Source organism: Rhinolophus sinicus, chromosome 4, assembly GCF_057876585.1.
Source record: "Rhinolophus sinicus isolate RSI-liver-muscle chromosome 4, RSI-T2T, whole genome shotgun sequence".
Classification (NCBI taxonomy): Eukaryota; Metazoa; Chordata; class Mammalia; order Chiroptera; family Rhinolophidae; genus Rhinolophus; species Rhinolophus sinicus.
Genome location: NC_142504.1, coordinates 51,741,218 through 51,756,695, shown reverse-complemented (window position 1 = coordinate 51,756,695; position 15,478 = coordinate 51,741,218). Strand labels below are relative to the sequence as shown.

At 41.2% G+C, this 15,478-nt stretch overlaps 1 protein-coding gene across 2 annotated transcripts in view; it reads right to left on the bottom strand.

The window, feature by feature from the left end:
* Positions 1-15,252, bottom strand: part of EPDR1 (ependymin related 1) — a 44,034-nt gene extending 28,782 nt beyond the window's left edge. The window contains exon 1 of one of the 2 annotated variants that reach the window (XM_019710248.3): positions 14,690-15,252. In XM_019710248.3, coding sequence (XP_019565807.2) covers positions 14,690-14,988 — 299 coding nt within the window. In that variant the 5' untranslated portion in view covers positions 14,989-15,252. The remainder of the gene's footprint in view (positions 1-14,689) is intronic. The other variant, XM_019710249.3, reaches the window with a different exon arrangement.
* Positions 15,253-15,478: the final 226 nt, after the last annotated feature.

Sequence of the window (15,478 nt, the reverse complement as noted above, 5' to 3'; positions counted from 1 at the left end):
ACTTTATGTGCTTCCAAGAAAATCTTTTTCTTGAAGAAAAACTCAGTATTGCAAATCAGCATGGTTTATTTTTCTAGAATCAAAAGGCCACAAGCAGTCATACATCTGAACTAATAGAAAATGCTGGCTCCAGCCACCAGGGATCAAGGGGAGGGAATAAAGTCAAAGGGAGTCATTCTCCTGAAATTCCGAAAATTTTGATTTCATAAAATGAAAGCCCAATCCATGCAGAACAGGGTTTGTGATCAAATACATTTGTTGAACCCTTCATACTAATTTACCTCCCTCTGCCACAGACACATTCTGAGCATTTACAATGATGTTACTCTGAAAAATCCAAAAGGAAACAAACATACAGAAGAAATAACATTATCTCCCCCTTCCTCTCATTGAATAATTTAGAGCCATTAGATAGGGCCAAGTGAGGTAGGCATCTGCATGCCTGTGCCTGGGGCACAGAGTCCAAGGGGGGACAGGAGGACTTCCCTACAGGGAGGGGCATTATGGCGAAGCACAAGTGGTTACCTACTGCAACTGAATTATGGGAGCTCTTTTACTCTGAGCAGGGACTTACAAGAATGAACAGGAGAAAACTAGAATGAACCATGTGATGGTAGATTCGAATTGGAGGTATTGGTATAAACACCTCTATGAATGAGAATTGGAAGTGTAGATGTTAGTGTGTGTATATGTGTGTGTGTGTGAGAGAGAGAGAGAGAGAGAGAGAGAGAGAGAGAGAGAGAGAGAGAGAGAGAATGCAAACCTATATCCCCTTGCTTTGTCCACTGAGAGGGCCTGGGAGCAGCCCCACCCAATAGCTATGAGCACAACTAGAGCAGAGATCTTGGCTTCCAAATGTTATCTTCCAGTAACAGTAACTAGAGCTTCTTGAGAAATGGATTATTCAAACACTGTGGCAGGGGAAACACAGATAATCTTGAAATATCTTGTGGTGCCAGAAAGCAAGGAAGTGCTCAAAGAATAAGAGAGACATGTCAAAAAAACATGGAAGCCAACTTGAAGAGGGTCCCACTGGCTAAATCTCAGACAATTTGAACATCAAAATAAGCAATGAGAGCAAATGAAATACAATGAGAATCCTTGAGTCCATGCTGATATAAAAGGATAAATTGAAAATGTAATGAAGAATGGGATCTGTACATAGTTTAAAAATATCTCCCAACAAAATACTTACCATCTACAAAGTAAAAAGTGTCACTTCACACTAAACAAATTTTGCAGACATGATTTAATCAAGTGATCTAAGTAACACCAGGACGTAAAAAGAATATTACCTCGGTAATATTCCTACCATAGGTAAACAACTTGAATCTAAATTATGAGGAAACATCAAGCAAACCCAAATTGAGGAACATCCTGCTAAAAAATTGGCCTATAATCTTCAAAAGTATCGAAGTGAAAGAAAGACTGAGATACTGCTCCAGACAGAAAGAGACCAAAAAGACACAACACCTAAATGCAATGCTTGAATATAAACTGGATTCTTTTGCTATAAAGAACATAAAAAGAACAACTGGCAAAACTTGAATAAGACCTGAAATTTGAAATGGTAGAAATAAAACCATGTCACTTTTTTTTTTTTTTTTTTTTTTTTTTTTTTGATGGTTGTGTTGCAGGAGAGTGTCCTTGTTGGTAGAAAATGCTTACTGAAGAATTTGGGGGTTGTGGAGATATTAAGTTGGCAACTCACTCTCAAATGTTTCAGGGGGGAAAATGGTGGTTGTGGACTATAACTGCAATTTTTCTGTAAGTGTGAAATAGTTTCAAAATAAAATAAAATTACGGAATCCGGATCAAAATGGCGGTGTGAGGTGAGCCTCTGTAAAGCAACCCTGGAATTTATAACTAATCGAACAACAATAACTCCACAAAGGACTCCCTGCACAGCACACAGGCAAGACGAAGAGGCCGACTACTGAATTCACCTAAAGGTGGGCGAATCGCGCAAGCGGAGAAGGAGGGAAGGGAGAAGTGTGGTGATGGAGCCAGTGGGTGTAGGACGCAGACCTAGCTCAGTGCTCCGAGCTCGCTGCATCCCGGAGCTACTGCAGCTGTGGGAGAAGGAAGAAGTCGGACTGCTAGGGCTCCGCTTATGGCCCACAGGGCTGAGGGGGCAGCATATAACACGGCTGAACGCAACGCTCACAGCAGAGACCTCGGAGAAAACACTGAAGGAAGAAGGCTGAAAACCGTGGTTTAAGCCTTCACTGCTGAGCAGAGAACAGAAACCTTAGGCACTCAGACTAGCCTCCTGCTCCCTACCCTCCCAGAGCTTGCCCTGCCCCCACCAGCCCAGTGCTGGAGGCAGAACAGTGGCGGTGTCAGATCAGAATAGCAGAGTATTTGCTCTTCTGAGAACTGTGGACCGCAGACAAAGATTCACAGCCCAACTAGTTCCAGCAACGGGGAGGGAGCTGTGGAAGCACGACCTGCTGTGGTGGCGGTCACCGCCATTGCTCTGGGCCACCTCTCACAACTCACCCCGCCTTTGGCCCCACATATCTGGGCGGATCCCTGCAGGAGTAAACAGAACTGCTGAAACATACAGGCTCTGAATCTGGTGCAGGAAGAGCTTTGGAACTTCAAAAGCTCTCTGCATACCCACACAGACACTGAGCTCTGTGACCCAGGTGAACTATTAACAGAGGAGAAGCCCGTCTCCCAGGAAATCCCCCCATTGTGTGAGAAGCTGGAATAGTGCAGAGAAAACATAGCACTACCATGTGAGAGAGAAAAAAAAAGGCTGCAGTCAGAGAGAAAATAAAACATTCTACCAACAAGTACTGGAAAACAAAAGAAAGACCTCTTCCTAACAACCTGTTGCAGAAGCCACTCCTGTAGATGTCTAGGAAGAGAAATAATAAATCATTAATTGCCATGAATAACCAAGGCAACAAGACAGCTCAGAAAGAAAGTGAAAAGTCTCCAGAAAAGGAACTTAAAGATATGGAAATATGTGACTTAAATGACAAAGAATTCAAGATTGCAGTTCTGAAAAAACTCAACGAGATGCGAGAAAACACAGAAAGGCAGTTTAATGAACTCAGAAACACAATCAAAGAACAACATGAGCATTTTACGAAAGAGTTTGAAATTTTAGAAAAGAAAAAAATAGAATTTCTGGAGATTAAGAACTCAATAGAAGATATTAAAAATGAAATAACCGGCTTAGGTAGTAGAGTTGACCAGATGGAGGAAAGAATCAGTGACATTGAAGATAGAAACCTGGAAATTACACAGATGGAAGAAGAAAGAAACTTGAGACATAAAAGAAATGAAAGAACTCTACAAGAACTTTCTCACTCCATCAGAAAGAGCAATATAAGAATAATGGGCCTACTAGAAGGAGAAGAAAGAGAGAAAGGAACAGAGAATATATTCAAACAAATTGTCAATGAGAACTTCCCAAACTTGTGGACAGAACTGGATCCTCGAATCCAAGAAGCAAATAGAACACCTAATTACCTCAATCACAACAGGCCTTCTCCAAGGCACATTGTATTGAAGCTGTCTAAAATCAACGACAAAGAAAGAATCCTCAAGGCAGCCGGGGAAAACAAAATGGTAACCTACAAAGGAAAGCCCATTAGATTATCATCAGATTTTTCAGCAGAAACTCTACAAGCCAGGAGGGAGAGGAAACAAACATTCAAACTATTGAAAGAGAGAAATTATAAGCCAAGAGTAATATATCCAGCAAAGATATCCTTAAGATATGAAGGAGGAATAAAGACCTTTCCAGACATACAGAAGCTGAGGGAATTTTCTAATACACGACCTGCACTACAAGAAATACTAAAGGAGGCTATTCGATCACCATAAACAGGGACAATTTGTGACAACCAAAACATAAAAAGGGGGAGACTAAAGGCCTGAACCGGAATACGGGAATGGAGAAAGTACGCGTGCTGAAGAAAATGGAATACTCTAAATATCAAACTTTCTTTTACATAAACTTAATGGTAACCACTCAAAAAAAAAAAAAAATCCAGAACTGAAATATATACTATAATAAAAGAAGAAACAGAGGGAAACATCATAGAATACCACCATACAGAAATAATAGACAACAATAAAAAGGCAAAGAAACAATGGAGACACAGCCTTACCAGAAAACTAAAGATAGAATGACAGGAAATCCTCACATATCCATAATCACCCTAAATGTAAATGGACTGAACTCACGAATATAAAGGCACAGAGTAGCAGATTGGATCAATAACTAAACGCAACCATATGCTGTCTCCAACAGACACATCTCAGCTACAAGGACAAGTGTAGACTCAAAGTGAAAGGGTGCAAATTGACACTCCAAGCAAACTGTATCCAGAGAAAATCAGGTGTAGCCATACTGATATCAGATGAAACAGACCTCAGTGTGAAAAAGGTAACAAGAGACAAAGATGGACATTTCATAATGGTAAAGGGGACTATACAACTAGAAGACATAACAGTCATCAATATTTATGCCCCCAATCAGGGAGCACCGAAATATACCAAGTAACTACTAACAGAACTAAAGGGAGAAATTGACCAAAACACAATTATACTAGGGGACCTAAATACATCATTGACAGCTATGGATAAATCATCCAAACAGAAAATAAATAACGAAATAGCAGCCCTAAATGACACATTAGAGGAAATGGACATAATCGATATTTATAGAGCACTTCATCCTAAAACATCAGACTACACATTTTTTTCTAGTGTCCATGGAACATTCTCAAGGATAGAACATATATTGGGACATAAAACTAGCCTCAGTAAATTTAAGAAGATTGAAATCATACCAAGCATATTCTCTGATCACAAAGCTTTGAAATTGGATATCAACTGCTAAAAGAAAGCAGGGAAAACCACAAATACATGGAGATGAAACAACATACTTTTAAAGAATGATGGGGTCAAAGAAGAAATTAGAGGAGAGATCAAAAGATACATAGAAACAAACGACAATGAAAATACATCCTACCAAAATATTTGGGATGCAGCGAAAGCAGTGTTAAGAGGGAAATTTATATCATTACAGGCCTATCTCAAGAAACAAGAAAAATCCCAGATAAATAACCTCACATTACACCTTAAAGAACTAGAAAAAGAAGAACAAATGAAACCCAAGGTCAGCAGAAGAAAGGAAATAATAAAAATCAGAGCAGAACTAAATGAAATAGAGAACAAAAAGACAATAGAAAATATTAATGTGACAAAGATCTGGTTCTTTGAAAAGATTAACAAAATTGACAAACCCTTGGCTAGACTCACTAAGATAAAAAGAGAGAAGACACTAATAAACAAAATTAGAAATGAAAAGGGGGAAGTTATCACAAATGCCACAGAAATACAAAAGATCATCCAAGAATACTATGAAGGACTATATGCCACCAAATTCAATAACCTAGAAGAAATGGACAAGTTTTTAGAACCATATAGCCTTCCTAAGATAAACCATGAAGAACTGGAAAGTCTAAACAGACTGATCACCAGTAATGAAATTGAATCAGTCATCCAAAACCTTCCCAAAAGCAAAAGTCCGGGACCAGATGGCTTCACTAGTGAATTCTACCAAACCTTCAAAGAGGATCTAATACCAATCCTGCTCAAACTCTTCCAAAAAATTGAAGAAGAGACAGTACTCCCTAACTCATTTTACGAGGCCACCATTACCCTGATACCAAAACCTGGTAAGGACAACACAAAAAAAGAAAACTACTGTATTGGAAGAACCAACATATTTAAAATGGCTATATTACCCAAAGCAATATACAGATTTAATGTAATCCCTATCAAAATCCCAATGACATTTTTTAAAGAAATAGAACAAAAAATACTCAGATTTGTTTGGAACCACAAAAGACCCCAAATAGCCAAAGCAATCTTAAGAAAAAAGAACAATACTGGAGGTATCACACTCCCTGACTTTAGCTTGTAGTACAAGGCAACAATAATCAAAACAGCATGGTATTGGCAGAAAAACAGACACGTAGACCCATGGAATAGAATTGAGAACTCAGATAAAAAACCACGTAAACATGGACAGATAATTTTTGACAAAGAAGAAGAAAACATACAATGGAGAAAAGACAGCCTCTTCAATAAATGGTGCTGGCAGAATTGGAAAGCCATGTGCAAAAGAATGAAACTGGACTGCTATCTGTCACCAAGTACCAAAATTAATTCAAAATGGATCAAAGACATAGCGTAAGTCCTGAAACAATAAACTTCATAGAAGAAAACATAGGTACTAAACTTATGGACCTTGGGTTCAAAGAGCATTTCATGAATTAGTCTCCAAAGGCAAGGGAAGTGAAAGCTAAAATAAATGAATGGGACTATATCAAACTTTAAAGCTTCTGCACAGCAAAAGAAACCATTGACAAAATAAAGAAGCAACCAACTGAATGGGAGAAGATTTTTGCAAACAGTGCCTCTGATGAGGGGCTAATATCCAAAATATACAAGGAACTCATGCAACTCAACAACAAAAAAACCAACAACCCAATTGAAAAAATGGGCAGAGGACCTGAAGAGACATTTCTCCAAAGAGGACGTACAAATGGCAAATAGACATATGAAAAAATGCTCAACAGCACTAATCATCAGAGAAATGCAAATCAAAATCACAATGAGATATCACCTCACCCCAGTCAGAATGGCTATCATCAACAAGACAAATAGTAACAAGTGTTGGAGAGGCTGTGGAGAAAAAGGAACCCTCATACACTGTTGGTGGGAATGCAGACTGGTGCAGCCGCTATGGAAGGCAGTGTGGAGGTCCCTCAAAAAATTACGAATAGAATTACCATATGACCCAGCAATCCCTCTCCTGGGTATCTACACAAAAAATCTGAGAACACTTATACATAAAGACACCTGTGCTCCAATGTTCATTGCAGCTTTATTTACGGTGGCCAAGACATGGAAAAAAACGAAATGTCCTTCGATAGATGAATGGATAAAGAAGTTGTGGTATCTATACACAATGGAATACTATTCAGTGGTAAGAAAAGATGAAATAGGACATGGATGGATCTTGAGATTATAATGCTAAGCGAAATAAGTCAGACAAAAAAGCAGAGAACCATATTATTTCACTAATGTGTGATATATAAACCAAAAACAACAAAAGAACAAGACAAACAAATGAGAAACAAAAACTCATAGACACAGACAATGGTTTAGTGGTTACCAGAGTGTAAGGGGGAGGAGGGTGGTAGACGAGGGTAAAGGGGATCAAATATATGTTGATAGAAAGAGGACTGACTCTGGGTGGTGAACACACAGTGGGATTTATAGATGATGTATTACAGAATTGTACACCTGAAATCTATGTATCTTTACTAACAATTGTCACCCCAATAAACTTTAATTAAAAAAAAAAAGATCTATTTCAATCCTTACTATCTCCAGCTCCAACCTATCAAATACCTGTCAATTTGGCACTGAATTGTACTCTAATGTGAAATATCTGGTATAATTCATAATGCTCCCCTCATCAAAAAGGGATGAATATGCAAATGTGAGCGTAGATACATACCATATTGCTTACAGATGCTATAAACCGAATGTAGTTCCACTCACCTCCCCAGTCTCAGTTATTCATCACTCACATGCTTAATAACGTATTATCTTATGGTGGTTATAATTAGATATTGTTTTAGTGAGTTTTATCTACCCATTAGAGCTACATTTTGCTGAAGGTAACAAGCTTCATTCAACCAGTTTTTTGTTTGTTTGTTTGTTTTTTATTAACCAAGAACCCACAGTTCAAGCAGACGTGCAGTACATATTTTCCCAACATAAATGTTTTTATGGGTTGTGCTACCATGCCTTGGTCTATAACTAAGACTTATGGGATGAGCTGTGCTATGAACTTGCTTTTATTTTTGCACTGAATGTTTTAATACAATGTTATTATACCTGGAGAAATGTAGCCTAAGTGACAATATTAAGGAAGCAATGTACTCATCTCCCCCTGAGGAACCTGGATGGGTGTGGAGGGGCTTTTCCATTTCACATCACTTTCTTATTATGCTTGGGAGATGGATTCTTAATTTGGCGCATCCAGGTGAGGATACCACTCCACATGTGAAGAGTCTGTATTGTCATAATCAAGTCAGCATCCAGAGCCACACATGTGTACATTTGTGAACCTGGTCTTTGAAAATCAACAAGGAATGAACATTGGAGCACACTTGTCTTTATGTATAAATGTTTTCAGATTTTTGGGGTAGATAGCCAGGAGAGGGATTGCTGGGTCATATGGTAATTCTATTCGTAATTTTTTGAGGGACCTCCACACTGCCTTCCATAGCCGCTGCACCAATCTGCATTGCCACCAACAGTGTATGAGGATTCGTTTTTCTCTACAGCCTCTCCAGAGGGTAAGGGGGGAGAGGGGTGGTAGATGAGGGTAAAAGGGATCAAATATATGGTGATGGAAGGAGAATTCACTCTGGATGGTGAACACACAAAGTGATTTATAGATGATGGAATACAGAATTGTACACCTGAAATCTATGTAATTTCACTAACAATTGTCACCCCAATAAATTAAAAAAAAATAAAATAAAATTACATATTTGGAGAAAAAAGACTCTTATCGTGATTTTCAAACACATGTGATCATTAAAGTTACCCAGTGTGATAACAACATCCCTTAGAATGAATCTGCCCCATCAGGTACTTGGATGAACACTTCTGTGAGCAGTTCCATTCAGTTCCATTGGGTACACAGGAGACTTCATAGACAGAGGAGAGCCTTCTGAGTTTGGGTCCAAAGCATTTGAGGGTAACCTCTTTTCTTTATACATGAACAGCAGCTTAGGTGAAAAGGAGAAGGAATAAAAATAACTCCTCTGAATTTACCTGCATAAAGGGACAAGTAGAGTAAAATTTTAGAATCTATGTCAAGTCCATTGCATCATGGTAAAAACAGAAATCAGCCTGATATAAGAAAAGCATGATTAGGGGCAGCTGGTTTGCTCAGTTGGTCAGAGTGCAGTGCTCATAATACCCAGGTCGCCGGTTTGATTCCCACATTGGCCAGTGAGCTGCACCCTCCACAACTAGATTGAAAAAAACAACAACAATGATTTGCCTTGGAGCTGATGGGTCCTGGAAAAACACACTGTTCCCCAATAAAAATTTAAAAAAAAAAAGAAAAGAAAAGCACAATTAGTGATCTCTTGGTTTCATTTAATCTTATCTGTACCTAACTTAAGGAAGAAGGCCTAAGTATTATTTAGTATCAACATTGTAGATATTATTAAATTAAAAGATGAAAAACACTGATGTTCTGAGAAGGTAAGGACCTTGTGGTGAAGCCAGAATTAGAAGCGATGTTTGGCATCCCATGGCTATCTAAGGATGCCCATGCTCTCTCCATGACACTAGGTTGTTTTCTGAAAAAATGGAGAAGACAAATAATATTATGTTCTCCAAGAAATAAAATGCTCTGAGAAAGCTGAGACATGCATGGACTGATCAGAATTTGAATAAAAAACCCACTTGCCAATCTATTTAAGACGTTTTTCTTTTCATCTTTCACACACACACACACACACACACACACACACACACACACACAAAATCCCCAAACAGGTAGGATTGCTTGCTGTTTTGTTTTTTTTAATTTTTAAAATTATCTTAATTACAGTTGACCTACAATATTATATTAGTTTCAGGTGTACAGCATAGTAGTTAGACATTTATATAATTTACAAAGTGATCCCCAATAAGCCTAGTAACCACCTGACACCATACCTAGTTATTACAACATTATTGACTATATCCCCTGTGCTGTACTTAACATCCCAATGACTGTTTTGTAACTATTCATTTCTACTTCTTAATCCCTTCACCTTTTTTATCCAGACCCCCAAACCTCCACTCCCATCTGGCAACCATTAGGTTGTTCTCTGTATCTATGAGTTTGTTTCTATTTTGTTTGTTCATTTATTTTGTTTTTTAGATTCCACATAAAACTGAAATATATGGTATTTGTCTTTCTCTGTCTGACTTTTTCATTTAGCATGATACCCTATAGGTCCATCCATGTTGTCACAAATGGTAAGATGTCATTGTTTTTTATGGCAGGGAAATATTCCATTGTATATCTGTACCACAATTTCTTTACCCAGTTGTCTATTGATGGCAGTTAGGTTGCTTCCATATCTTGGCTATTATAAATAATGCTGCAGTGAACATAGGGATGCACATATCTTCTTGAATTAGTGTTTGGATTTCTTCAGATAAATACCCAGAAGTGGGATTGCTGGGTCACAAGGTAGTTCTATTCTTAATTATTTTAACCTCCATACTGTTTTCCATAGCAGGTGCACCCATTTGCAATCCCACCAACAGTGCACAAGGGTTCTCTTTTCTGCACATCCTCACCAACACTTGTTGCTTATTGATTTACTGATGATGGCCATTCTGACAGGAGTGAGGTTGGTATCTCATTGTGGTTTTAATTTGCATTTCCCTGATGATTAGTGACATTGTGCATCTTTTCATGTATCTATTGGCCATCTGTACATCCTCTTTGGAGAAATGTCTATTCAGGTCCTCTGCCCATTTTAGGATTGTTGTTGAATAATCTCCTAAAGCTATATCCCTGACTTACTGACGCATATTTTCTTAATGCCTCTCTGCTCACTCTACATGAGTAGCTTCATTAATTGCAATACCCAAGCCACTGTTTTGTAAGTGGGAGCAGTCAGTTACTGGTGGCCTAACAAAATTCATTCAGTGTTGACATCATTTCTTCCACAAAATTCAACATGTTCACTGATTATGAAAATAATCTTCTTGCTTTTCCTCCAGTCTTCCAAATGTAATACGTGTGAGTTTAATCAAAGAGTCTGGAAAGACAGTTGAGCCAGAAAACAAAATAGTATCAATTACTAACATTTCCCATTCTCTGCTAAAGCTTGTCTTATCTGAAATATGTAAAATTGTTTAATCTTTTCCATAATCTCAGGGTAAAGAGAGTCTGGAAAATCCTAGTCATTCCATGGTAACTATCAGTTTGATTTTCCATAACTATCTTGATGCAAAATAAAAATCTTAAGAAGTTGATCCAATTGTAAAACTTACTTCTCAACTTACTAATAAATATACAGAGACAACCCATCCACATTTTCTTCAAATAACATCTGGTTTCTTGGCCAGACTACTAATACCTGAAAAAGTTTCTGAGTTTGTTCCAACAAATCTACATTTAAAGAGCTGTTAAACACATTTATGCATTAAACATTCTTTTCTACATGTGACTTACAGCCAGAGACAGGACTGTGAGACAAAACCTTGCCAAGAAATTAGAAAGAAAGGAATAAAATTGTCTTCTAAAAGTTTAAACTGTGAAATCAACACTTGATGGATCAGGGCAGGGAAATGAGAAATCACCGCATGGGACAAAAAAGCTTCTAGGCCCGCAAGATTTGGCTGTGATCCCACTAAAGATATACTACACACATCTAAAGACCATATCAATGGATTCATAAAAGAAGGGTTGCTAAGGCAGACCTGAGTAATACCCACCAAGACTCTGTACACAGTGGGGGGAATCAAGACTGGCAGTGAGCTAGTGACAAGGCATCTCTATGGTGAACATGAACGTATCACTTTATCTTAGACTGATTAGCCTGGGCTGGCCTGTTATTCATGATGGAAAGCTGAATATTGAGCATACAGCCTAGCCTAGAGCAGGCAATCATTAGATTCAATGAATTTGCTCCAACTCGGCTTACAATCTCCTGATTATAATTTGGCTCTCACACAGTTCTGCCTACAGGGAGAGAATGACCTACTCTTGTGGATTTGAGAATTCTGGCCCCCATGCCAGCTATAGCACTCATGGAAATATGCAGTTTAGCGTTTGAGTTTGTTTACTCCAATTCAGCTCCCAAAAGAAGGGTCTTTGAGTTCACTGAGGGATCAAGTTTCTGAGCCCACAGGGCTGGCAGCGAGTCTCTGTACCATGGTAAATTCACCAGGGTGATGACAATGATGGTGGTGACAGTGCCAAGTGTGGCCATGTGCTGAGCACCCTCTGTGTGTCAGACACTGCCCCATGTGCTTTACACGCTTGAGCTCACTTAATCCCCACAGCAATCCAATCAAGTAGGCATTATTAGTATTTCCTCTTTGTAAATGAGGAATCTGAGCCTCAGAAAGCTTTAGGAACTTACCCAAAGTCCCACATTAGGAATCTGGAATCAGACCCAGGTCTGTCTGATTCCAAAGCTTAATTTCTTAAATTTTGAAAATACTACCTCTGGAGGATGAACCCATCCTTCTCCTGTCCACACTCCTCTGCTTCCACAGTGTGCTTTGGGCCATCCAGTCCACCTTCAACACAACTATTCATCAACATACCACTACTGTGCCAGCCTTCACATCAACACAAATAAAGCGAAGCAACCAACCCTTCAGCAGAAGTGCAGAAAGCCAATGCCTGTCTCTGTGAGCAGCACCATCATCACCATCTACTCCATGCAATCAGATGGGCAGCTTCAGAAGCCAAAAATGACACTTCCTTCTCCATCACCGCCCCATCCACATGCCGGCTAATCACCTGCACAGCCTTCAGTAAACATCTTCAATACTTCCCTAATGTGTCCGCTTCTCACTGTCACCATTGCTACTACCTGTCCTTCACCTGGACCTCTACAAGTCTCCTAAGGCATGTTCTTGCTTCCACTCTTGCTCTTCTACATTCTCAACCATGTGTCTAGTGATCTCTATATTATCCAATCATGCTATTCCACTGTATAAAGCCCTTCAGTGGACCCCCAACCTCTCATCATACTCTGTACTTCAGTCCTAGTAGTGAGTGGCCTACAGTTCTTGGAATGTACTCAGCCACATCTGCTCCAGGATGGCACACAAGCCAAGCCTGGAATACACTCACATCCCCTGGACCATTCTTCCCTCCACACCTCCTCTAGTCAGCTCACACAAGGGTTCTGGGACTTGCTCATGTTTCACGTCCTCCAGGAAGCCTGGATTAGGTACCCATCTGAGGGGTCTCATCACATTCAACCCATCCCTCAGCTCACTGTAGGGGAAATTTTTATTTATGTGACTCCACCCACAGACGATGATCTCCCTGAATCCCAGGACCCACTCTGTTTACATACAGTGCTGCACTCGCGTGCGCACGTGAGCGCGCACACACACACACTCACACACACACAGGTATGTGGAATGAATGAATGAATGAACGAACAAATAAGAGACTGGTATATCACAGGTGTCAGACTCCACCAGCTTCCTCAAGTCCCAGCTGTGTGATCTTGAGAAAGTTGTTTCATGTTCCTAGACCTCAGATTCTCTGTCTGTAAAATAGAGATCCTAAACCTTACACTGTCAAGTTCTTGTGAGATTTAAACTAAATCATGTAATATGTGGAAAGTGCTCAGCACCATTCTTGGTACATAATAAGTGCTCAAATGTTGGTTGTTGCTATTATTAGTATGTCTTTGGAGACCTAACTGAACCATTCAGGTTCTCGAGTATCTCACAGATATTTCCAGAGCCCATGATGACTCAGCCATTACCAGCCTCCTCAGTACGCATGTTTTACATTTTATAATGCATTATCTTGCATTCTTGAATGTACTTCTTTGACAGAATCTGTCACTTCCATACCTTCTCCAAGATGCCTAATGCTCAAACAAATGCTTTAGGTGAAATGCTATCAAGATTTGCTGCAGATCTTACTCCCCACTGGAGCCTTAACTCATGGACATTCACGTGGCATCTCCTAATGGTGCAAATGCCATACAGAGAAACCAGCATAACTCTGAGAGGAACACACACAGAGAAACAGGAAGGCGGTGGAATTGACAGGTGGTGATCCCAAAATAGAAATCAAGTCTTAAAGGGGTCAGAAGCAACATGAGGTCTCAGAAAGAGTATGTCCTTTGTCACAACAGATGCGGAAAGGTGAATTATCAGACCAGTGGTTTATAAAAATTACAGCATAGCCCCTCAATGGAATACTGTGCAGCCATTAAAAATAGGTAGGAGTCCAACTAATAAAAAGGCAAATAAGAACACATAAGAGATCATTTTACATAAAAAAGATACAAACAATATGTTTTTTGATTACAGTATGTCAAGCTTGCTTTAAAAAGATTTAAGGGAGTAGACCGAAATTTTAATAGTTGTAACACTTATGAATTTGAGGGTGACATTTTTCTTTGGTGGATTCCCCACACCTTTTGTAGAGCTGTCGTATTCCCTTGAAATGTAAAGACTTATTTTTTTAACAAACTGTATGTTCTGGTGCCTCCCTGGCAGATGGCTCCTGGAAGAGATGAGATAGTGCAGAGGCATGCCCTGCGCTAAAGGGGGCTCCAAGAGCCTGGGGCCTGGGCCCCTGGGCGTCCTGCAGTGTAATCCCGCCCCTACCGGCTCCTTCTTTATGGGCCAACGCCCCACTGGGTCTCAGTGAGGGCCCGCCGACAGGCTGCCCTCGGTGGGTCCAGCCCTCCACCGACCCTCTACTGTGCTGTCTATGCCCAAGGGATCCTCCCTGTGAAGTTTCTCTTTAGCAGGAGGGGGGCGCCGCGAGCAACTGGAATCCAGCGCCCCGGCGCAGCCCCCGAGGCCTCCCCAGATCCGGCCTCCGCGACCGCCCACCCCGCGCCGAGCGTACCTCTTGCAAGGGATCAACGCCTTCCTTTCGTCCAGCACCCGCACGCGCTGGTTGAGACCGTCGTACGAGAGCAAGGCGCGGCTGTTGCGCCCGCTGCTCTGCCGGTACAGCACCTGCCGCCCCTCCCACTGCTGCGGCGCCTGGCACGGGCGCGGCGCCGCGGGGTTGCCCCAAGTTCCCGCTGGCGGCACCGCCGCCCCTAGGCCGCAGAGGCTGCCCAGCGCCCAAACCCAGAAGCCGCCCAGCAGCCAGGCGCCCAGGGTCCCCAGGGCCCCACGGAGGGGAGCGCACCCTGGCATCGCGGTCCGTTACGCCCGCTGCCCCGCAAGGGCTAGCCCGAGCCCAAGCGGGCGCTGAGCAGCCGGGTCGCAGTGCAGCCCAGGCACGGGCAGCGGCGCGTGGCTCTCCGGCACTGTACCCGAGTGTGATCTAGGCGAAGTTGCTGCGGGTCCACGCGACGGCTTCTACAGCTATTGGGATCAGGACGCGCGGCCGGGAGCCGAGTCCAGGGGCCTGGGAAGGCTCCGGTGAACCGCGCAGGAGCTATTTCTGCCTGGGTCGCTGCCCGCTGCAGCTTCTGTTTTCATTTGCTCTCTGCTGCCAACAGGAAATGCAGTGGCAGTGGTGCCACTAACATCCTGAAGGGCATCCACGTTTTAAATGGGGGGAGGAGAGGTGATGAGAAGTGATGTTTCTCCACTAAGTGTTCAGCAGGTAACCAAACACGAGGGGACAAAATCAGTCAGGAAAGCAGTGCTCCTGCACTTGCTATGCTCCACACACCTTGCC